This window comes from Nelusetta ayraudi, unplaced genomic scaffold (genome assembly GCF_046127955.1).
Source record: "Nelusetta ayraudi isolate G7.1 ecotype Tasmania unplaced genomic scaffold, CSIRO-AGI_Nayr_v1 ptg000011l, whole genome shotgun sequence".
NCBI classification, from domain to species: domain Eukaryota; kingdom Metazoa; phylum Chordata; class Actinopteri; order Tetraodontiformes; family Monacanthidae; genus Nelusetta; species Nelusetta ayraudi.
This window is the reverse complement of record NW_027466061.1, coordinates 24,670,130-24,695,073: the sequence shown is the minus strand read 5'-3', so window position 1 is coordinate 24,695,073 and position 24,944 is coordinate 24,670,130. Positions and strand designations below refer to the sequence as shown.

Here is a 24,944-nt window from a genome sequence, read left to right as displayed (position 1 = left end):
TAGTGGTAGCGGAAATCAAAAACTGGTATCAATCCATCTCTACCAGTATCCAGTTCTTATATCTTATAATACATCCATATGTGAAACCTTCAGGATAGTGTGTTCCACACATCTCCAGCCACACCACTAGGGGGCAAGACTTTCTTGGACTCAGCCCAACTTGCTTCTATACAAAAAACGAATGCCACCGACCCCTCCTCTTCCTGCTCCTCCTCCTCAGTGGCGGCGCTGAAGCTCGTAACTCAGAGGAGCTTGGTCTCCGTCTGTCGGTTGCACAGGAAACGGCTACTGCACATCCTGCCTTGCTGCGACCTGAGGACCGCTGAGAACCAGTGGACCACTGCAACCGTTTCCATGGTGACCGCCGGCCATCCACATATCCATTCATCCACTCACTCATTCATCCATTCATTCATTCATTCATTCATTCATGTGGCTACAGTAAATTAGCAAAGATTTTACTGCTTGGCTGTTGAAAGCCACTGGAGCCAGTTAATTGGAGATAATGCTGTTTGTAATTCATAATATAATACAATAATAATTTATTCAATTAATACGACCAAGATGATGATAATTGAACATAATTTTTTTTAATGTGCTTAGTGTTTGGAAAACAGGTGATTCATTGAATGGATCTGACACCAAAAGGGAGCAATCACATTTGTTATGGACGGTTTATCCAGCCTGAGACTTTCCATGGTGAGCTCTGCCTCCTTTTGCCCAGAGGAAGCTGATTGGCTGGGGGGGGAAGTGACTGATGAGCCACTGTTTTAGGACCTTCGCAGCTGTTACTGCTGTTTATGTCTCTTCTCCAGGGAGACGGACGTCCTCAGCTGAGGAGGAGGAACAGTGTGGAGGAGGAGCCAGACCACCCCTCGTCGGCTCTCTCGGTTAGGACATCCAGGCTCAATAGAGGAAAGATAAGGATATGGTGTTTTCCTCTAGAGGGTCAGCGAGTTGCAATCCTTATCAATAATTACAAAAACTGATGGTGTGAATGTTTGACAGTGGAGGAGCACAAGAACAGCGAGCAAAGGTGGAGCACATGAACAGTAGACTGGCATTAATGATTGTCTGCTGCCGGGTGCTCTGAAGACGTTGAGGAGACCTGATGATGTCTGCTGAAAAATATCTGTCAAGAAGAAGGAGAAAAAGAACAAGAAGAGTGGACCATCTGATGACTCTGCTTGTGTTTCACTGGTTGGTTTATTATGAAAGATTTATTATTAAGTTTGATGAAGGAGAAGCTAAGCAGCTTTGTGTCCCATTTCCTAAAACGATGATGACATTATTATTAATAATAATAATAATGATTATAACTTTGCTCACATTCAAAGCATTATTCATAGACGCCACATTCATATTGACGTCGCTTCAAGTGCTGATGACTCAAATTGCTGACTGTCATTGAAACATCACCTGGCAATCATTGTCTCGGACACCAGGAATTGTGTGTCACTTGTATTGTGTTACGTCTCAGTGCGAGAGTTTGAAATAGATGTTACTCTTCGGCTTTACAACTTTTGAGTTTGGTGCCAACACGATGTTTCTAATAAAATCACAAGAACTGTTTTTGTCGAGACTGCATGTTTTTGAAAGACTTCCCGGCTTCCAATTGTGGGACATAATGATCAAAGTACCAATTGAGTCCAGCAGAGGGCAGCACCTGGCAAAGTGCACTGACGGTCAGAGTCTCCGCCTCACCTGCTGCTGCTGCGCTTCGCACACCTGAGTGAGCTTCGTCCCCACTGGATGCTCTGAGTGGATAAAAAGCCTGACTTAGGCTGAGTGAGAGGGGTTTCAGACGCTCTGGCTCCTCCCACTGACCAACCACATGCACACCAGGTTTCCTCACGGTTTCTCAGAAAAGAACACGTGATGAACAGGTGGCTGGTGCAGGTGACCCTGCCATCAGCCGCCCTGACTGCAAGTAAATGAACGACTGCGGAGGGCTGAGGACAGCAGTACCTATGGACTCCAGTAGGGGGCTCAATGGGCGCACAACCCTTCTCAGTTTTTTCAAAACACTGCAAACAATCCAGTTAAAGTTTACGTTTTTTTTTTTTTAATTGAACTTACCTAAAAGGTTGAGGACACCTGGATTGAAGGTGAGGAGGGTCTGATGACCTTCAGGCTGAAGGTCATAGCGAACTCTCTGAGAGCATGGTGGCTGCTGGATGCTCCTCCCGGGACCTGGACAGGAACTTGAACCTGTCAGCACAACATACACACACACACACACACAGTTGCCATGTTCACTGATGCAGAGGGCATTAGGCTGGAGGGCTGAAGATCCCCTCAGGAACGGAGGATTTGTTTTTTTTGTTCTTTCTGCTGCTGATGTTGTTATGTTTGATCTACCTTGATTCTATTTCAGTGTTTTAAACATGTGCAATAAAATTACTAACTAAAATCTCTGGACAACCCACCCTTTCCTCTTTGGCATCTCCTCAATGGTCTGAGGTAGAGGCTTCCTGAAGGTCTCCGGCAGGAAGAGCGCGCAAAGGGCGGAGCCCACTGCCAGCACGCCCAGCATGATGTAGGGCAGGTAGTGGAAGTAGGAACCTGGAGGAGAGGAAAAGGAAGGATGTCATGAGGACGGATGAAACCGCAGCAAACAGGAAGCGGAGGAGGGGAGAAGCACTGACTCAGTTTGAAGAGGAAGGGGGCCAAGCTGCTGCCCATCCGGGACAGGATGCTGCATGCGCCCGTGCCCGTGTTCCTCAGCACGGTGGGGTAGAGCTCTGAGGTGTAGACGTACATCAGGGAGGAGCCAGCGGTAACGGCAAACTTCCCCAGCATCTCTAGAGCCACAGCCAGGGAGGGGAGGCCTGGTAGGAGGAAGAGGAGAGGAAGAAGAAGCCGGAAGTCAGGAAGAATAGTATCAGCCACCTGTAGTTAACACAGGGCACCACTAGCTGGCACTAGAGAGGGGAGGCTTGGGGGAAGGAGTGAGGGTGTGGGAGGCGCCATGGATGTATTATTAGTTATATAGTTACTGATAATAATTAAACAGTAACTATATAATAATGATTAATTATATAGTAAGAACTGGATACCAGACTAGCAACATGGCCCCGGAGGAGGCACAGGACAACACGTGCAACCAGGAGTCTCACCTTGAGGTACCAGCTGGATGAGGAACAGTGCTGCTGCCGCCAGCACCAGGATGACAATGACGGTGAGCCGGCGCCGCAGGTAGCGCAGCGTCAGCCACATGAGCACGTTGGCCGGGATCTCCACCGCCGCTGACATGAAGCAGCTGATGTAGGGGTCGGCGTGGAGCTGCGAGGTATTGAAGGACAGGCCATAGTAGCCGGTCCGGAGGGTGAACCTGAGTGGGGGTGGGGTTGGGGTAAGGAGTCACCCAATGATGTCATCACCTAATTTACTTAATCAGTCTTAAACTGTAGAGCTGAATGAGGAATAACATGGAGGGAGGGACAAATAATTGTTGAAGATGTTCGGAACTACAAATGAACTTCCACTGAGAGACACTCTAGCAGAGCAATGAATTAATGGTTGACTAGGAGGCGACGATAACAACTAGTGAACAGTCAAAGTAGCACATGAGGAACCAGAACCATAGTAGAGAAGAGTAGAGAAAAACAAAGTCACCATTTGAACCACAATATTGGAAACATGAAACCAGTCTACAGTCACTTTGTTGTCGTTTCTTTTTCTTCCTGTTTCACACATGTCAGATTCACGCCCAGACTGAATAAAGAGGTTGTGGCTTTTACATCTGAGTTGCCAAAAGTTCCCAAAAGCATGAAAAAAAAAAGCAAAAAAGAAGTGGCTATAATCCACTGAAGACTGGCTAGATGTAGCGAATAAAGTGGCTATGAGTTGGTAACACTGAAACAGGGCGTGGTGTGAACCCAAATGCAGCACAAACAGCGTAGTAGAAATTGCAATGAGGGGGTAGGTGTTGGATCAGGAGCAGGCCCGAACCAACAAGGGCCAGGGAACAGGCAGACAGACACCAGAGACGCAGAGGCTGTAGATGTGGTCGGGGGCAGAAGGCTGGTCGGGTTGCCGGGGAGCTGGCGGTCGAGACAGGTCGGGGACTGAAGGCTGGTCGGGTTGCTGGGGGGCAGGACGTCAGGGAAAAACGGGGTCGGAACCGAGAAGGCAGGAGGCGGATTACCAAGAGCGGAAGCGGGCAGGTCAGAACACCAGGGAAATCCAAGCTCCAAGCTGGATCGGGTCAGGGACAGGCTCGGTCGACAACGGGTGATCAGGCAGGGAACCACCGGAAGGTCTTGCATGGGGACAAAGAACAATCTGGCAAAGAATGGGTGTGGCGCAGGAGCATATATACTGAGCTGATTGCAGATGAAGAGCAGCTGTGAGCACAGGTGAGTGGAGTGGCTGATGAGGCGGGAGTGGCTGGCATGCTGAATGGAAAAGTACTGTGACAAACACTGCCTGGACATGAGAAGAAAGAAGAAAGTGCAGAAGAAGAAAAAAATGCAGGAAGCAGAAATGAGGAAGTGACATGTAGCAACTGAAGCTGATCAGACGTTCAAATCTAGACTTGAATTTTTTTTTTCTTCCGTGCAGAATTCAAACACTATTCCGTTCCTCCTCCACCTCCTTCTGCTCCCCCTCCTTCTCCCCCTCCCATTCCACCTTCCCGTCAGGCTGTACTGCTTTGTTAGGGCTACAGAGGAAGAAGTGGAGCTACTCAAACAGGAAGTGCCTTGATTCTCTGCCAGTTGGTGAAGGGCAAGAAACAATCTATCCTTGTTATTATTTATATGATTATATAGTTATTAAGAGTACTGTGACTATTATTCTATTCTATTAGTTTTGAAAAGTAATTACAAATCAATACTACATTGCTACATTGTTTATTTTTCTTAACTTCTTTTTATTGTCCCCCTTCTTTACAATTTTCTTATTTCTATTAATATGATTACGGTTTTCTCTGTCTGATAATTGTAGTATTATTATATATTTATACTCAATACTGGACAGACACACACACACACACACACACACACACACACCACCACCACCACCACCACCACCACCAACAACAACAACAACAACAACAACAACAACAACAACAACAACAACAACAACAACAACAACAACAACAACAACAAACAAACAAACAAACAAACAAACAAACAAAAAACACAGCAGTCCAAACAAAGACAGCAGCCCGAGATGTTCAGAGCTGCTCACTCAGGTCAGTAGGGGACGCTCACCACACCAGGCAGACGATCAGTGTGATGTTCCTGATGTTGCTGGTCTTCACCAGGTGCAGGATGTGGTGATGCTTATCCTCAGGATGCTTCTGCTCCTCCTGCTCCTCCTTCCCCTCATCCTGCAGGAGAAAAACAAAAACCTCTGCTCATACCGTTGAGGGAACTTCTCTTCCTCGTCAGCCACCGTCAGTGCACTGCCCCACTCGCCTGGACCCCCTGGAAGATGCTCTGAGGAACCTGGACCCCGTTCATCCTGGCAGCTTTTCTCAGGATGGTCTCGGCCTCGGCCGCCCGGCCCCGGGAGAGGAGCCAACGAGGAGACTCCGGGATCTGCCTGCCTCCACCCATAAGAACCACACTTCAGAGACAACAGAGCAGCTACGGAACACACAGCCTTTCCACACATCAGTTGAAAAGGGCACAAAATGAACTTGCAGAAGTCATATAATGCGAGGAGGTGAAGAGTCTTTCACCCGGAGGCTAGAGGAAGTTGATGTTGAAGGTTGAGTGTTTTACCACCAGAGGGGCAGGTAGAGCAGGCTGAACAGGCAGATGGCCAGCAGCAGAGACCTCCAGTCTCGCAGGAAGTAGGCTATGAGCGGCAGCAGCATGTAGCCAGCAGAGAAGCTCAGGCAGACGCCCAGAGACGAGAAGATCACTCGGACCTTGTGAGTCAAGATCTCAGCACCTTTTTTTTTTTTTAAGTGAAGAGACAAAAAAAAAATAATCAAAAAACCGCAGCCTCAGACAGATAGACTGATGGACAGATGGACAGACTGTCGTCTGTACAGGAGGTGCAGGTGTTCACACCTACCCAGGATGAAACCCGACACGTAGCTGGAAACCCGGCCCACTCCGGTGATGAAGAAGAGGACAACAAAGACAGTCCAGGAGGGGCTGAAGATCTGGGCCAGGCTGGAGAAGCCCTGCAGGGCCACGGCTCCAAACAGAACGGGCTTCCGTCCAAACCTGCAAAACCACAGTAGAAGGTCAAAGGTCATCTCTGGGGAGCCGCTTGTCTTCAGGTCAGAGAGGCTGGAATTCAGGCAGATTCTCCGGCTCCTTCAGGCCTAGAACCTCCTCCAGGCTCATGACCTCCTTCCAGGCCCAGGACCTCCTCCAAACCCAGGAGCCACGGGCTGTTCCTGCTGCTCCACCTACACAAATATGCAAATAATGTCACAATCTGCTTGGAGTCTGAAAGGAAAAAAAAACAGTTCCAAGGAGGCAAAAATTTATAGCAGCAGGTGGAGACACATTGTCTTCTCTCCTGGCCCTTAAGCCCTGCTTTTGATAATGTGCGGACAGTGGAGGAGGTGCAAGTTCAGATGAAAGGCAGTTAGATAGGTTAGAGTGATTCGAGCAACCGTAAACTACACAAAAAACATTGTTTTTGTACAGGTCAGATCCTCAAAAACCAATTGACTCTTCATCTTATACCCCCCACCTTCGGCTCCTGAAAAAAACCTGTTCTGCTCCTTCTTCTATGGAACTCCTTAAAGGTTCTGTGGACTAAGATACAGAGTGGAGTCAGTGCAGTACCTGTCGGAGACCTGTCCTGAGAAGAAGGACCCAAGGAGAACCCCGAGGAGGAAAACAGTGGAGGTGAAGGGCTGCTTCCACTGGTCGCTACACACCAGGTCGAACTGCAGGTGTCACACAACAACAGACCTTAACACACTGCTGAACACTTTTCCATTATTTCTTCACATTTCTTTTCTCTCAGGTTTGGTAGAAAGTCACCATTTGAACCACAATATTGGAAACATGAAACCAGTCTACAGTCACTTTGTTGTCGTTTCTTTTTCTTCCTGTTTCACACATGTCAGATTCACGCCCAGACTGAATAAAGAGGTTGTGGCTTTTACATCTGAGTTGCCAAAAGTTCCCAAAAGCAGCAAAAAAAGTCACTCAATTCGTTGCTTTTCATGAAAAAAAAGAAGCAAAAAAGAAGTGGCTATAATCCACTGAAGACTGGCTAGATGTAGCGAATAAAGTGGCTATGAGTTGGTAACACTGCCTGGACATGTCAGCTTCAGGTGACAGAGAGTGCAGAAGAAGAAAAAAAATGCAGGAAGCAGAAATGAGGAAGTGACATGTAGCAACTGAAGCTAATCAGCCGTTCAAATCTAGACTTGGATTTTTTTTTCTTCCGTGCAGAATTCAAACACTATTCCGTTCCTCCTCCGCCTCCTTCTGCTCCCCCTCCTTCTCCCCCTCCCATTCCACCTTCCCTTTCTGTGGGATTAATGTGAGATACTCAGTACTAGGCTTGAGTATCGAAATCGGTATTTTTGGGGGTATCGACTGAGCCAGGTCGGTACTAACCGGTATCGATTCACTTGAAAACGAACGATACCACGTTTCGATACCTTTGAACGTACATTCACAGAGCATGCGTAAATTACGAGGAGCTCTTGAACGCACCATTACGCTGCACCGATGGGCAAGAAAACTCAAGACAGCATGGCCAGCCGTAAGCGTTCGAAAGTGTGGCTATATTTCACCAGCATAGATCGAGACAGCGCTCGTTGCAACCTTTGCGACAGCATTAAGAGAGCTCCCAAAGGAGACACTTCAAATTATAGGAAGCACCTCATCAAGCACAATATATATTTAAACGCAGAAGACTGTGAAGTGTTTGATAGTTTGAGGTTGAACCCCGCCTCCTCTCAGTCTTCAACTGAGGACGACTCTGCAAGTGTTTGTGCTTCAACATCGTCAGGTAACTAACATTATTTAATTTGCTAACGTGAGCATTCTCTTTGTTAGATAGTTACCACTTACCATGGCTAGTAGTTCATTCCAAACGGGGCTACTGTAGTTATGCTAAGCTAAGCTGCTGGCTGGGATAGCTTAGCTTTAGTTTTAGCTTAGCTGCTAGGAGCCCCGTTTAGAAAGAGGAGCTAAACATAACTGTAAATGTTGTAATACATTTTCACCAGCTCTTGTGTTGTTCATTATGACAAACTGGGGTCATCTTAATTCATACTTTTCAACACTATGACTCCTGCTTCCATTTCTAGGTCACCGTAACGGGACAGGCAAACAGTCAGAGACGCCATTCACTGTGGCCAAGAAGGCAGCTCTCCCTCAGATGGAAAAAGTAGAGTGCCACAGAGCGCTCACTGCGTTTGTTGTGAAGGGTATGTTGCCCTTTTCTACTGTGGAGACTCCATGGTTCAGGTAAATTATTAATGCATGAATTAAATGAGCGATTTGTGTGATTAATATGAAGTAAAAATAAATCTGTTATTAATAACGAACTGTTGAAATTAAGAAGTTTTGACTTGTTTTGACTTAGTCTTTCAACTTAAAAAAAAAGTATCAAAATAGGTATCGTTTGGTACCGAGTATCGATTCCTAGGTATCGAAAAAAGTATTGTATCGATTCAAAGGTGAAAGGTACCCAACCCTACTCAGTACTCCAGGTGCTCAGAACCAGAAGATCTGGTCTGAGCACCTCTGGTTCCTCCAGGGCTTCATTTGACCTCGCTTTGATGACGTGTCTCCACTTCACGTTGCGAAACCTGGTTTGTGAGTCAGTGGGCACTGCTGTAATCACTCATCTGTGGTGTTTATCTGTGGGAGGAGGTAAGATGTCGTAGCTAACCTGGGTGACTAGGGTGGACTGGTAGACGTCTCTGCTGTAGCTCCAGCCGTCCAGGCAGCTCTCCTGCTGCAGATCCGTCAGGTTGACGTCCCTGCCAGGGACCAGGCCCTGAGCTGAGAGGTTCCTCACCAGGTCCAGCCGGTACCTGCTGCAGCTGCTCGGCACTTCCCTGCCGTTCACCACCTGTTGGGGGCACAAACTGGAACTGGGAACATTTTCCTGGACCGAATACCCCCAGTCACACCCACTAACACAGCCATCCTCAACTGGTGGAGTCTCAGGACCAACATTTTCTTTCCTTATCATGAAGTCGCGACCCAAATTCAAATCAATAATTGATCGAAATTATTGAATTGAATTATGTGTCCTGCAAAACATTTTACTAGCTCCGTGAACCACTTCTGTGTCATGACCCACCAGTTAAGAAATGCTGCACCAACACACACTGAAAAAGGTCAGAAATTCCCAAGATGAGAAAACGTGGAATTCAGTATTTGTGTTTTTCTCGACAAAAACGGAAGGTACTGATGGATTTACATCTTGGTGGCAGAGACGTGGAACCAACCGACCAACAAACAGACTTTTGCTGTGTCTCAATTCAGGGTCTGCGTCCTTGAAGTGCGCATTTTGAAAGGAAGTTGCGTCATTGCACTGCGCGAAGGCTTGTCCCAATTCCCGAGGGTGCTTAGGACGCTCAAAATGCGCACTCGGAATTACTCACTCGTTTTAGCTGATTCCAAGGATGCACCGGTACTATCCTTCGCGTACTTGTGTATCCCATGATGCTTTGCGTGCTGCTGCAAAGCATCGTGGGATCCTGGGAAGTCAGCTGAAATTAGCGGCATGTACTGGTTAAGACACGACATATAAATGTAAATATTGAAGTTTCACATAAAGTATCCAGTTTTTAACGTAGGATTTTATTTATTTGATCATCCAACGGCATCGTTAGATGGCGAGCCAATGGTTAGCTTGATACTATAAAAACGTCACTTCCGGGGTTGGCCAGCAGGAGGGGACGGCGGTGACGATACGAGGAAATACGCCGAAGGCTAGACCGTCCTGAGTTGTTACCGGGGAGGCGGGGTTTGGTCCGTCCTTCTAGGCTGGGAAGTCTAAGAACGCTTCCTTCAGACGGAGGACACTCGGTCTCAAGGGTGCAGAACCTGAATTGAGACACAGCATGTGTGACGGCTGACTGACCACCTGACCAGATGGTGAAGGGACCAGGTAACCAGAGAGGAAGGACTGGACACGGACTGATATTCAGTCTGCAGTTCTCCAGTTGCGAAGCCTACTCGGCTCTCTCACATCTCCCACTGTCACCCACATTCTCTTTGTGTGGCATTTTTGAGCAGACAAATATTGAACTCATCCATCCATCCATCCATCAATCCATCCATCCATCCAATTTCAACACCCGCTTCTTCCTGAACTCAGGTTTGCGGGAGTCTGCTGTAACCTATCACAGCTGCCATGGGGCAAAGGGAGGGTGCTACCCTAGATAAGTTGCCTATTCATTGCAGGGCCAGAGAGAGACAAACAACCATTCACACTCACTCACACACCTATGGACAATTTAGAGTTCCCACTTTACCCTGTATGCATGTTTTTGGAGTTAGAACCCGGAGAGAACCCACGCAGACACAAGGAGAACATGCAAACTCCGCACAGAAAAGCCCAAATGGAACCCACAACCCTTTTTAAGGAAATAAGTAATTTGTGAAAGAAGTAACTAATGAATGAAGCAAGACAACAAGGGACAAAACATTTTCTCTCCACTCTGACTGGTCAGGATGGATTCAAAAGCCAACAACAGCCTGATTTTAAAGTGGGAGGGGAGGAGCCTTCTGGTGCTCACCTGTGTGGGGATAGAGGCTTTGAGCCATTCCTGAGTCAGGTTGACCTCCGGGACCAAGCAATAATGTTTGGGCGTGTCAGCCAGGAAGACGGAGCAGAAGGAGACAATTCCGTTGGGCAGCATGCAGAGGCAGAGCAGGGAGAAGACCAGCTGCTGGAAGCGGCCCCACTCACTCAGAAAGGCCACCTGCTCGTCGTAATCCTGCATGGCGGCGGAGTCCTGGCGGCGATGGTGGCGGCGTGGAGATAATCAGCAGAGACCCAGCAGGAGGGGAGTCTCTCTGGAGGGAGGGAGGACGGGGGAGGGAGGCGTCTTCTGGCTCAGCACGTCTTTCCTGCTTGCTGGCTGAACTGAACCAAGGCCACACACACCCTCACTCCTTCCAGCTGCTGCTGACCACGCCCCTCAGCATGCACAGTGCAACGGCGAACAGTTAACTGTTTATATTCAACAGGTTGGAGCAGTGACTCACTGCTGGACATCTCACCTGCAGCAGTGAGGCACCGAGGTGAACTCAGATGACCTCAATATGAGGTCATCTGTGCAGAAAAGAGTGTGAATGAGGAGGTGAGAGGAGGTGAGAAAGGTGTGAGGAGGTGAAACAGGTGTTAGGGAGGTGAGACTGGTGAGAGGGGTGAGACAGGTTTAAGGAGGTGAGACAGGTGAGGCTGGTGTGAGGAAGTGAGACAGGTTTGAGAAGGTGAGACAGGTGTGAGAAGGTGAGACAGGTGTGAGGGGGTGAGACAGGTGTGAGGAGGTGCGATGGGTGTGTGGAGGTGAGACAGGTGTGAGAGGATGAAGTGAGGAAGTGTGAAGAGGTGAGGCCTGTGTGAGGTGAGACAGGTGTGAGGCGGTGAAGTGAGGAGGTGAGACTGCTGTGATGGGGTGAGACAGGTATGAGGAGCTGATGTGAGGAGGCATGAGGAGGTGAGATAGGTGTGGGGGGATAAGGTTTGTGTGAGGAGGTGAAGTGAGGAGGTGTGAGGAGGTGAGACATGCGTGAGGAGGTGAAGTGTGGAATTGAGAGCAGGTGAGACAGGCGTGAGGAGGTGAGACAGGTGTGAGGAGGTGAAACAGGTGTTAGGGAGGTGAGAGAGGTGAGACAGGTGAGAGGGGTGAGACAGGTTTAAGGAGGTGAGACAGGTGAGGCTGGTGTGAGGAAGTGAGACAGGTGTGAGGGGGTGAGACAGGTGTGAGAAGGTGAGACAGGTGTGTGGAAGTGAGACAGGTTTGAAAGGATGAAGTGAAGAAGTGTGAAGAGGTGAGGCCTGTGTGAGGTGAGACAGGTGTGAGGCAGTGAAGTGAGGACATGTGAGGAGGTGAGACTGATGTGATGGGGTGAGACAGGTATGAGGAGCTGATGTGAGGAGGTGAGATAGGTGTGGGGGGATAAGGTTTGTGTGAGGAGGTGTGAGGAGGTGAGACAGGTGTGAGGAGGTGAAGTGTGGAATTGAGAGCAGGTGAGACAGGCGTGAGGAGGTGAGACAGGTGAGACAGGCGTGAGGAGGTGAAGTAAGGAGGTGAAATAAGGAGGTGAGACAGGTGAGACAGGCGGGAGGAGGTGAGACTGATATGATGAGGTGAGACAGGTATGAGGAGCTGATGTCAGGAGGTGTGAGGAGGTGAGACAGGTATGAGGAGCTGATATCAGGAGGTGTGAGGAGGTGAGACAGGTATGAGGAGCTGATGTCAGGAGGTGAGACAGGTATGAGGAGCTGATATCAGGAGGTGTGAAGAGGTGAGACAGGTATGAGGAGCTGATGTCAGGAGGTGTGAGGAGGTGAGACAGGTATGAGGAGCTGATATCAGGAGGTGTGAGGAGGTGAGACAGGTATGAGGAGCTGATATCAGGAGGTGTGAGGAGGTGAGACAGGTATGAGGAGCTGATGTCAGGAGGTGTGAGGAGGTGAGACAGGTATGAGGAGCTGATATCAGGAGGTGTGAGGAGGTGAGACAGGTATGAGGAGCTGATATCAGGAGGTGTGAGGAGGTGAGACAGGTATGAGGAGCTGATATCAAGAGGTGTGAGGAGGTGAGACAGGTATGAGGAGCTGATATCAAGAGGTGTGAGGAGGTGAGACAGGTATGAGGAGCTGATATCAGGAGGTGTGAGGAGCTGAGACAGGTATGAGGAGCTGATATCAGGAGGTGTGAGGAGGTGAGACAGGTATGAGGAGCTGATATCAGGAGGTATGAGGAGGTGAGACAGGTATGAGGAGCTGATATCAAGAGGTGTGAGGAGGTGAGACAGGTATGAGGAGCTGATATCAGGAGGTGTGAGGAGGTGAGACAGGTATGAGGAGCTGATATCAGGAGGTGTGAGGAGGTGAGACAGGTATGAGGAGCTGATATCAGGAGGTGTGAGGAGGTGAGACAGGTATGAGGAGCTGATATCAGCAGGTATGAGGAGCTGATATCAGGAGGTGTGAGGAGGTGAGACAGGTATGAGGAGCTGATATCAGGAGGTGTGAGGAGGTGAGACAGGTATGGGGGGATAAGGTTTGTGTGAGGAGGTGAAGTGAGGAGGTGTGAGGAGGTGAGACAGGCGTGAGGAGGTGTGAGGAGGCGAGACAGGCGTGAGGTGGTGAAGTGAGGAGGTGAGACAGATAAGACAGCTGGTTAGAACCTGTTCAGCGGTTTCTGTCTGCAAACACTGACTGTTTGTGGTTGACGCAGGGAAGCAACTGCAGACAGGTGAAGATGTACGGCAGACATCCTGAATGCAGGTCACTTCTCACGTTCAAGGGAGCTAAATGCGGAGGGCCAATCAGAGGAAGGGAGGCCGTCACATCATGGGCTCAGCAGGATATTTTCCCTTCCTGCGGGATGTCCCGAGACACTGAAAACAAAACAAAAAATCTGAATCTTCTCACTTCTTTGTCATTAACACAACAGAAAGACGTTTTTCCTCCACAACCATGTGTGTTTTCTCGTTACCGTCTGACAATATTTAGCCAGTTGAACTGTTGAGAGTTTGCTGAACCTGCAGTAAACTCTCTCTGCACATGTAGGCACGTTTACTGTGTGCGTGCGAGCAAGTGTGCGTGTGTGTGCGTGTGCGCGTGTGTGCGTGCGTGTGCGCGTGCGCGCGCAGCCTCTCAGCTGATATCTTAGCTACTCAACCTGTCACTTGTCACCAACCAGCTCTTACAACATGAAGTATGTGAATGTTCTACAGGAAGTAGTGTAATCCCCCCTGCCACACACACAAAAAGAGAATGTGCATGGTGAGTGTTGCTCAACAGAGAAACTGTCCTTCTTCAGTCATCCTGCACAGGTTCCTCAGACTTTACTGCTCAGTGAAGTTCTGAGGAGCATCACCAAACCAGCGTGGAAAGACTGTTGGAGAAGAAGAACTGCCTAGTCAGACCAAAGCGGCTCAACTGGTCCAACTGGTCCCCCTGGATCTGTTACTGGTCCGCTGCGTGGTCCTGTGAGCCGGATGTGCAGCATGTGCCTGATGTGCCTCAGGTGGTAAATGTTCACTCACAGTACTGACAGACCCAGACCTTTCACCTGATGTTCATCTAATCTTATCTAATGTTTCCACCTGTCCCGTTTTTTCCCAGAATTGTTCTCTTTTTTCACCACCTGTCCCGGGAAAAATAAAATCTCTCCCAGGGACACAATTTGTCCCGTTTTTTTTTTTTTAGGGAAAATGACAAAACCTCATTTGACTTCCGTCTGTGGTCTCCTCGCGTAAAATACGCGATTGTCCCATATTTGGCAACTAAAAAACCTGTCCTGTAATGAACTGAGACGGGACGCACTTCACTTGGTCCCGTATATTTCGGGAACATCTTCCCCCCGTTGACAGACTCGAGACCCCCCCCGCACCCCCCCCCCCCCCCGGAGATGTCCCGGATTTGTAAATCTGGGAGGTGGCAACCCTAATCTTATCTCCTGCCCAACTTGTTGTCACCTCCTTACGCTCCATCTGAACACCCTGTTTGTCCGCCGTCACCGTCATAGCTGAGCAGGGCAGAGCAGTGCCTGCAGGGAGCGTCCAGCAGGTGGCACCTTTCTCCAAACCTCGGATCAATCAAGAATCACAAGGCCTCTCAGACTTTCCTTCCTCTTTCTGCTAAAAAAAAAACAGCAGAAGTGCTGCAACATCAAAAACTCCTCCTGTTTTGCTGCCAAATGCCAAATCAGACACAATGGAGCAGATCTGGTGACACAGTGAGGCTCAGTCTAGTCACACACACACACACACACACGCACACACACACACACACACACACACACAAACATCATCGTCTGATTCCAACAGCCTCCAAGAGATGAAGAAGAGGAGCTGACGGCAATGTTTGAAAACACGTATGAGGACTGTGAGTGTCTTGCGATTTCAAGCAACTGTCTTCTTTTAGGTTCTTTAAAAAGTATTGCCTTGTCTCATGGAGGTAAACTGTTACCCATCAATGCTAACTGTGTATCCTGCTTGTCTTGTCTCATGCTGCCTCTCGGGTTTTGCTTCTGGGAGTGGTTTAACGCCCTGTTGCATGTTAGCATCAGTGGATTTAAGCTGTTGTTCTTACCGGTTCTTTGTTTTACAGTTTCACGCTTTGAGTGGCCTTTGAATGTTGTGCGTTTATTGTTGTTCATTCATTAACTATTTTGTGACCCAAGCAATGGTTTCACCTCCTATATTTTGTCTACCAGGGCCATATTTTAAGCCCAACTAGTTTATTGTCAAAAACAGTAAAACTGTTGACTGATGCCAAGGGACTTTGGCTCTGTGGTGACTCCACAAATGCAGACCTGGAACCGAGTTACAATGGAAATACACCCGAGCCCAGCCGAGCCAAGCTGATACAGCCTAACAGCAATGCTGGAGTCGTTGCTCAGTCATTCCTTCCGTCATTCTAACAATCAACAAGTGCGGTCAACCAAAATAACAGGATGATGAACAGAGTGCAAACCAAAGACAAACATCAGGGTGCAAAAACAACAATCAGCTACAAGCTGCTGTTATGAATGTCAACCACGTACATCCTTTTGATGGGATCCGGGTTCCCTCCAAAACGGACAAAAACTTAGAATGCAAACAATAACATGAGCAGACGCTGCTGATGCCTGACTATGAAATATTCAGTGAGAACTGAAGGTCACAGACGGTCACTGAAGGAGGAAGACTGGAAGATTGTGAGCTGTAGGAACAAGAAGAGGGAGGCCGCCGGTTCTACTGCAGAATTTATCATTTGTGTTTATTATGTCTTCAGTTTTTAATGGATGTGAATCTTTCTTTTAATCAGATGTAGGGTTAACCTATGACTGATTAAATTGTCACCATAGTGTAAACCAACCTATTAGCTTTGACAGGTCGCTCACAACTCGCGCTGTCTGTTGGCCTTTCCAGGATGCTGCTCCAGGTCTGTGAGAGCATGTACGCTCCCTGACAAGGCCAGAGCCATCTGCATAGAATCCAATAAAAACCAGCGCTGGATCTGGAGCAGCGTCCTGGAAAGGCAAATGGACAGCAGGAGGCATGATCAACCTGCCAAAACCAATAGGTTGGTCACGCCTCCATAAACACCAGCTGACCAAGACGTGCCACACATGCCACCAAGTGACACTTTCTGAAGAAGGCAGAAATCTCTGCCAAAACTTTTCAAAGGTAGTTAAACCTATGACTGATTAAAAGATCTAATGCAGCATTAACTTGGCTGGTCAAATAACACTGACGTCTGATCTAGTGGGTGCAGCCAGTTCAACCTTTGACCTTCCACCTTCCACAACAAACTGTAAACTGCTCTCAAATCTCATGCCTGTTTTTTGAGAATATTGTGGGAGTCCAGAGTGTCATGCTGCTTCAGTGTATTTTGATTACTTTCAGTCACAGGCCCTGTTTGCACTTGGTCATTTCAAGCGATTTTTGTATTCCGATCGGCAAAAATCACACGAAGTAACCAAGTGGAAACAGTCCAAATCTGTTTTGTCATCCGAATACTCAAACCACCTCAGGGAGGTGGTTTCGACGCTTCGCTTCGCATAGCATTCCTCACGGACGTGTGAACAGAATGCGATCTCAGTCCACATTAACGACCGCCTACTCCACTCACCTCTCCTGTGTACGTACTTGGTCGGCGCCCCACCTCCCGGCGTCGTCATTATAAAGTTACAAACAAGAAGCGAAAACAAATCATTTTTGTTAGACTCTTTTATTAGGATGATAATAAATTTCATTACGCATTAGCGTATTTTGTCAGTGCAGCAGCAGTCGCAGTTTCCCACATATGAGATTACGTGTGCCACGTTGCATCCGAAAATCTGCCAGCCACTGTTGATCCGAAAATGAAGTCTTCACCACTCTGTCCCACCAGTCGTTACTCCTCGTTCCGATCCATACGCAGTGCGCGAGCTGCAGTAGAATTAAAACGAGTGACTTGATATAGTCCGCAAACAGGAAGTTGATTCTTATTCGTTTTCAGGTGAAACTAGCCATAGTCTGCGCTTTACTGCCCCTAGTGGTTAAAAATGCACTAATGCGATCACAAGTGGCACGCCCGAGACGCATGTTAATGCCATGTGCGAACAGATGCTTCAAGACGCGCACTCGTGATACGATCCCCCAAAACAGTTACAAGTGGCCAAGTGCAAACAGGGCCACAAAAGCCAAATGCAACGTTATCAAATGTCTGACCATTTAAACTGGCATGACAGGTTACAGTTACCGTTATAACAGCAAACAATAAAACAAGGAATGCATAAAATGAAAGATAAAATCCACTGAAAGTATTCAGGAGCGCTGAGAGAATCATAGGAGCTCAGAAACCCTCCCTGGTGTGGAACGGCGAGTGTGGGCGGGACACTTAAGCCTGTGGACGGACACACACACACACACACACGCACGCACGCTCAGTAACTGAGCCCTCAAAGGCAGTAATCAGCTGAAAGTTGCTCTCACAACATGTTTTTGACAGAGAATCAGCAGAGTCACCACATTTCCACCTCACCTCTCCATCTTTGGCATTTGGTCAATGGTCTGAGGAAGTGGTTTCCCAAACGTCTCTGTCAGGAAGAATGCGGTGAGTGCCGAGGCCACAGACAGGAAGCCGAGGATGACGTAGGGTAGAGAGTGGAAGACAGATGCTGAGGACGACAAAAAAAAGGATCTTACGTCAAGCTGATCAAGTGTTACGGCTGTTTGCCATCGTCCCGCTGTCGCTTTCACTCACAGAGTTGGAAGAGGAAGGGGGCCAAGCTGCTGCCCACCCTAGACAGGATGCTGCACACCGCTGTGGCCGTGTTCCTCAGCACGGTGGGGAAGAGCTCCGAGGTGTAGACGTACATCAGGGAGGAACCGGCAGTCATGGCAAACTTCCCCAGCATCTCCAAAGCCACGGCCAGGGAGGGGAGGCCTGGTAGGAGGAAGAGGAGAGGAAAAAGAAGCAGGAAGTCAGGAAAAACAATATTAGTCAGCTGTAGTTACCACAGGAAATCACTAGCTGGTGCAAGTCCACATTAGGTATCGCCAGTGGCCACTAGAACTTCGGCGGTACTGGAGCTGCAAGTTCATAGCTCCTACTGGAAGAACCAATCAGAGGCACACACAGTTGGGGGCGGTGGCCAGCTGAGGAAATTCCATGCCATCATCATCATCATCATCATCATCATCATCATCATCATTGTCTTGAGAAGGTCACTGTACCTTCAGGTACCAGCTGGACCAGCAGCAGGGAAACTCCGCCCATGACCAGGATGCAGATGACGGACAGGCGGCGGTGGAGGAACCACAGCGTTAGCCAGATGAAGACATATGCCGGGATCTCCACCGCCGCCGACATGAAGCAGCTAATGTAGCGGTTGCCATGAAGCTGGGAGGTGTTGAAGGACAAGCTGTAGTATCCGGTCCTGATGGTGAACCTGCGAGGAGGAACAGCAAAGCCAGAGTGTTTGGGAAAAGGAGGAGGGGCCTTTTGAAAAACCCACTGGGGAAGAGATTCTGCCTGCTAGTGGACAAATCAGATTCTTTCTCTTGTCAACTGCAGTGCAGGCTGCAGATGTTGGGGCTGTTGGGGGTCCCAGAAGGTTGGACACTGACCACACCAGGCACACGATCAGAGTGACTCTACGGATGTTGCTGGTCTTCACCAGGTGGAAGACATTGTGGTGTTTTGTCGGCTCCTTCTTCTGCTGCTGCTCGTCAACCTTGAATGCAGCAGAAACATCCACAGTCACTGGAGAGCCACAACACCTGGCGCTGAAGGTGCACCAGACCTACAGCTGGACTGAGGTCCCTGAAGATGATCTCAGGAGCCTCCACCTGGTTCATCCTGGCAGCTTTCCTCAGGACGGCCTCAGCCTCCGCAGCTCTGCCCTGGGAGAGGAGCCAGCGGGGAGACTCTGGGGTCAGCCTGCAGGGGCCCAAAGGTCGAAAGGTCAGCCAGATATTGATTGATTGATTGATTGACTATTTAATGACCACACAGCCAAGATGGTAGAATTTGTTGTCAGCACAACATTTAAACACAGACAATAGATATGCAACCAGACAAACACAAAGGCCATGCTCAACCCTCCTCAGGGTTCAGGGTTCAGAATATTAATAGAAACTGAGATGAAACTGCCGATGATACAGGGCTGAGATACAAACAAGCATCAACAAGAATAATAGCAGCTCATCTGCATGACTGTTTCACCCCCCTCTACCTGCACTCTCCTCCAACAAATCAAATGCAGAGATGAAGCCTTGTCACCCTCATCTGGTTCCCACCTTCTTCTATTTGAATCATTGACACTCTGACTCTTCTTTCCAGTCGTGGAATCAAAGCCCTTGTCGACTAACATTGGTTTAGTATTCATGGACGTTATAGACTTAATGGACTAAAAGTCTTTATGGACTACCAGCATTAGTGATAAATTTCTTTGACGCTTTGCAGATAATGGTTGTTTAATGGCATAAGCTGATGTGACACGTATTGCTGTTGTTTCACTGTCCTGGAGAAGGGAAGATCCCTCTTCTGCACAAAGTTCTAGTTTTTCCTCATCTGGTTCAAGGGCCGAAGGTTAGAGGGTGTTGCATAGGTTCAAGATATTAAGCCTTCAAATTATTTTAATCAACCCGGATTTCTTCCTGTGGGTGTTTCAGCGATAAAGACTTTGAATCCACATCTAATCACAATGTTCCATCTTAATCCACTTCTTTTGTGGCCAAGTATGATTGTACAAGAGGCCAAGGGTCTTCAAGATGCCAAAAGCACTCCAGTAGCCTGAAATAGATCATAAAGTACTACGATAATCTGGACCATTGAGCACCTTCACAGATAAAGTCCTTACAACATTGTCAATTGGTTTCAATCAAATTTCACTATTAACAATCAGAAATCACAGCTAGGTTTCTTGCAGTTGGCTGATTTGGAGGCCAGGGAGCGGTGTACTGTGGAAACCTACCACCAGAGGGGGAGGTAGAGCAGGTTGAGCAGGGACACGGCCAACACGAGAGACTTCCAGTCCCGCAGGAAGAAGGCCAGGAGCGGCACCAGCATGTAGCCCAGGGAGAAGCTCACGCAGACTGCCAGGGCTGAGAAAAGGACCCGGACTCTACCCGTCAGTACCTCAGTACCTTAGAACGCACACAGAAACACAACACAAACAGGGCTACACAACTTCCAGTGCAACAGCTGTCCCTGACAGACGGTGCGGTGGCTTCACTGTTACCCAGGACAAAGGCTGAGATGTAGCTGGAGACCCGTCCCACTCCGCTGATGAAGAAGAGAATGGAGAACATGGTCCAGGAGGTTGAGAAGACCTGGAGCAAGATGGCGGTGGACATGAGCGCCATGGACCCAAACAGGACGGGCTTCCTTCCAAACCTGCAGGAAGAAAAATGACAACAGGTTTGAGAAGACCCCCCCCCCCCCACCTCCTCAGGTGGTCCTGACCTAGTTGTCATCCAGTCTGAGGAGTAGGCGGGGCTAAAACAGACTGGTCACTGATCTATCTGTGTGAAGATCCTGCAGTCGCCTTAACCTTTACAGCTGCGAGGCTGTTGCACTGTGCAATTTCAGAGGAGGCTTCAAAACCTCGTTGAACGTTGTTGAATCTTGAACCATATCGAAAGGTGGCTCAGTTTCAACATTTTAAACAAGAAATTATTGTTTTATTGTTGATGTTTTTTAGGTTTAATTTCTCTAAAACACTGTAGCCCTGATACTCAGCTGTGGTATTTGTTTTATTTTATGTTTTAATGATGCATATTTTGGCTGGCGATTATTGACTTTTGTTCCAGTTCCATAAAAATATGACCATGTGTGTGTGTGGGGAAAAAGCCGTAAACATTGTCGTTTGGAGCTTTGGGCTAAGGCCCGGAGCTCTGGAGCAGACCGTCAGTCAGTCAACCAGCCAGTCAGTCAGCAGGGTGTGGTGCCAGCGATACAAAATCCTCAGCTCCTCCAACAACTGGGGGAGTTGCTAATGAAGAGCAGACAGCAGCTGTGACGGTTTCTCTTTCCGTCAGGCTGTTTTTCCTCATGAAAACGCTGCTGCTCAGAACACAGACTGTGGCTGAGAGCTAAGAAAGTTTTGTGGTGAGGAGGAGGAGGAGGATGTGAAGATGGTGGTGGAGGAGGAGGATGTGAAGATGGTGTAGGAGGAGGAGGATGTGGAGATAGTGTAGGAGGAGGAGGATGTGGAGATGGTGTAGGAGGAGGAGGAGGATGTGGAGATGGTGTAGGAGGAGGAGGATGTGAAGATGGTGGTGGAGGAGGAGGATGTGAAGATGGTGGTGGAGGAGGAGGATGTGGAGATGGTGTAGGAGGAGGAGGAGGATGTGGAGATGGTGTAGGAGGAGGAGGTGCTCACCTGTCGGACAGCTGTCCTGAGAAGAAGGAGCCACAGAGGACCCCCAGCAGGAAGGCGGTGGAGGTAAAAGGCTGCTTCCAGCGTTCGCTGCACACCAGGTCGAACTGCAGCGGGTTGACGTGCAAACAGTCAGTCCTTCCACAAATAAAAAACTAAAAAACTCCGAACTCAGTGCAGCTCTTCACAAAGAACCTGAGCTGAGGTTCTGTCCTCAACACACACACACACACACACACACACACACACACACACACACACACACACACACACACACACACACATGATGTCAGAGCTGACCTGGGTGACCAGGGTGGACTGGTAGACATCTCGGCTGTAGCTCCAGCCGTCCAGGCAGCTCTCCTGCTGCAGCTCCGTCAGGTTGACGTCCCTACTGGGGGCCAGGCCCTGAGCTGAGAGGTTCCTCACCAGGTCCAGCTGGTACCTGCTGCAGCTGCTCAGCACCTCCTTGCCGTTCACCACCTGGCGGAGGTAAGCAGAACCAGCAGCAGCATCAACAACAGAACCAGCAGCAGCATCAACAACAGCAACAGTTACAGTGGCTTGCAAAAGTATTCATACCCTTTGCACTTTTCCACATTTTGTCACATTACGATCACAAACATGCATTTATTTTATTGGAATTTTATGTGAAAGACCAACACAATGTGGCATACAATTGTGAAGTTGAAAGAAAATTAAACATTATTATTATTTTTTTTTTTAACAAAAAAACCCTGAAAAGTGTGGTGTGTCAAAGTATTCAGCCCCCTTTCCTCTTCGTGCTTACAATTGCCCTCAGAAGTTGCCTGATGAACGCTGAATGATTGAATGTTGACCTAATGACTAAATAGAGTCTACTTGTGTGTGATTTAATCTCAGGACAAATACAGCTGTTCTGTGATGGCCTCAGTGGTTTGTTAAGAGAATATTGGGGAGCAAACAGAATCAAGAAGTCCAAGGAACACACCAGACAGGTCAGGGATAAAGTTGTGGAGAAATGTAAAGCAGGCTTAGGCTAAAAAAAAGATTTCCCTTGTAATGGAAAATATGTATTCTTGGATTATTCTTTATTCTGTTGTATTCTGTGTCATATGATCACTAGTAGCACGTGTAATCTGTTAGTTTCATAGTATAACCTTCTCGAGACATTCTCCTCGTGGTCCACCAGAGGAAGCTGTAAATGTGTCAGCTTGTGCTGATTCTCTGTGCTTTGTTTTTCTCTTCTTCCCTCTCCTTATCTCTTCCCCTCCCGGTCCACTGTATTAAAGACCTTCTTCTTCCTTTCCTCTTTGCACTTGCACTCGCATTCATTCGAGCTGTTGCACTTCTGCATCCGTTCTGTTGGTTGTACTGTGTTTGTGCCTCGGAGCTCCGATCTTTTATTTTCTGTTCATTAAATTACTTATTTACTCAGTATTTCTGCATCGGTATCTTTGCTCTTTTCCACAACACCCTCATCCCGAAATGGAAACAGTATGGCACAACTGAAACCTACCAAGACACAGTCGTCCACCTAAACTTACAGGCCGAACAAGGAGAGCACTGATCAGAGATGTGGCCAAGAGGCCCATGGTGACTCTGGATGAACTGCAGAGATCCACAGCTCAAGTGGGGGAATGTGTCCATAGGACAACTATCAGTCGTGCACTGCATAAAGCTGGCCTTTATGGAAGAGTGGCAAGAAAAAAAGCCATTGTTAAAAAACAAACCAACCATAAGAAGTCCCGTTTGCAGTTTGCCAGAACTCATGTGAGGGACACAGCAAACATGTGGAAGAAGGTGCTCTGGTCAGATGAGACCAAAATGGAACTTTGTGGCCTAAATGCAAAACGCTGTGTGTGGCTGAAAACTAGCACTGCACATCACTCTGAACACACCATCCCCACTGGTTAACATGGTGGTGGCAGCATGATGCTCTTGGGGTGCTTCTCCTCAGCAGGGACAGGGAAGATGGTCAGAGTTGATGGGAAGATGGATGGAGCCAAATACAGGGTAATCTTGGAAAAAAAAAACATTGGAGTCTGCAAAAGACTTGAGACTGGGGCGGAGATTCACCTTCCGGCAGGACAACGACCCTAAACATAAAGCCAGGGCTACAATTGAATGGTTTAAAACAAAACATATTCATGTGTTAGAATGGCCCAGTCAAAGTCCAGACCTAGATCCAATCGAGAAACTGTGCCAAGATTGGAACTATTGCTGTTCACAAACGCTCTCCATCTAATCTGACTGAGCTTGAGCTGTTTTGCAAAGAAGAATGGGCAAGAATTTCAGTCTCTAGATGTGCAAAGCTGTTAGAGACGTACCCCAAAAGACTTGCAGCTGTAATCACAGCAAAATGTGGTTCCACAAAGTGTTGACTCAGGGTGGCTGAATACTTTTGCACACCACACTTTTCAGTTTTTTATTTTTCATTTTTTTTAAAATCATGTATAATTTTCTTTCCACTTCACAATTGTATGTCAGTTTGTGTTGGTCTTTTACATAATATTCCAATAAAATATATTTGTTTGTGGTTGTAGCATGACAACATGTGGAAAAGATCAGTGGGTATGAATACTTTTGCAAGCCAGTGCATGTCAGCTTCAGAGCAGCAGAATCTTTGCAAAGCACACACACACACACACACACACACACACACACACACACACCACCACCACCAGACCTTCCACTGCCTGCCCCCGAATCCAGTTTACCTCCACTGGGATGGTGGCGTTGGCCCAGGCCTGGCTAAGGTTGAGCGACGGCATCAGACACTGGTGACTGGGCGTGTCGGCCACAAACACGATGTAGAAAGTGTTGATTCCGTTGACGACTGAGTTGGCGCATAGCAGGAAGAACACTACCTGCTGGAAGCGGCCCCACTCAGCCAGGAAGGCCGTCGTCTCTTCGTAGTCCCTCATTATGGCACCGTGCACGTCAGGCTCGGGTGTTAAAAATATGTGTGGAGAAACAGAACTGCAGCACTGCTAGAGGAGAAGGAGAAGGAGGCTGAGGAGGAGGTGGAGAAAAAGGAGGAGGAACCTTCCTGCCCACGCTCGCTCCCACCAAATAAAAGGTGCTCAAAACAATAAAAAGAAGGATGCTGGCCAACGTTTTAACAAGTCCCTGCTGCTCAGCCTGCACAGGAAGCACGGCCTGAAAAAAGGCAGAGTGACTACAGAGCTAAGCTGAGCTGGCAGGAACTGAGGAACGGATGACGTTGAACTCAGACTGTAGGCCTGCAGGCCACTCAGCATAGCTGAGGACCCTAAATACCACGCCCTGCCCCCTCCGTCAAGTTGACCCCCAAGCCTCCACCCCCCACCCCCCACCCCCTTCTTCAGTGCAACCGCAGCAGTTGGCCCTAGCCTCAACCAAGGAGCTGAGGCCAGAATGTGTAAAGGTCCTCACAGCCCTCTGGAAGTTCCTCCTAAGTGAGTGCAACCACTGTAGACTGTAGTTGTGG

General features: G+C 48.3%; 2 protein-coding genes across 2 annotated transcripts; both read right to left on the bottom strand.

Moving 5' to 3' along the window:
* Window positions 1-569: 569 nt before the first annotated feature.
* LOC142885531 (organic cation/carnitine transporter 2-like) lies at window positions 570-11,007 on the bottom strand. Its single transcript, XM_076022090.1, has 13 exons — window positions 10,694-11,007; window positions 8,833-9,015; window positions 6,762-6,865; window positions 6,034-6,188; window positions 5,736-5,907; window positions 5,415-5,553; window positions 5,220-5,332; window positions 3,120-3,334; window positions 2,649-2,831; window positions 2,430-2,565; window positions 2,080-2,211; window positions 1,519-1,757; window positions 570-1,319 (listed from the first exon to the last, which is right to left on the bottom strand). Exons 1-11 carry the CDS (start codon window positions 10,898-10,900, stop codon window positions 2,142-2,144), a joined length of 1,677 nt encoding a protein of 558 aa, XP_075878205.1. The 5' UTR covers window positions 10,901-11,007; the 3' UTR covers window positions 570-1,319; window positions 1,519-1,757; window positions 2,080-2,141.
* A 5,634-nt stretch (window positions 11,008-16,641) lies between these two features.
* On the bottom strand, window positions 16,642-24,447 carry LOC142885529 (organic cation/carnitine transporter 2-like). The gene is made up of 11 exons (XM_076022088.1): window positions 24,193-24,447; window positions 21,794-21,976; window positions 21,497-21,600; window positions 20,354-20,508; window positions 20,087-20,258; window positions 18,918-19,050; window positions 18,738-18,844; window positions 18,345-18,559; window positions 17,872-18,054; window positions 17,650-17,785; window positions 16,642-17,511 (listed from the first exon to the last, which is right to left on the bottom strand). The coding sequence occupies exons 1-11, from the start codon at window positions 24,397-24,399 to the stop codon at window positions 17,451-17,453; spliced, it is 1,656 nt and encodes a 551-aa protein (XP_075878203.1). The 5' UTR covers window positions 24,400-24,447; the 3' UTR covers window positions 16,642-17,450.
* Between the last annotated feature and the right edge of the window lie 497 nt (window positions 24,448-24,944).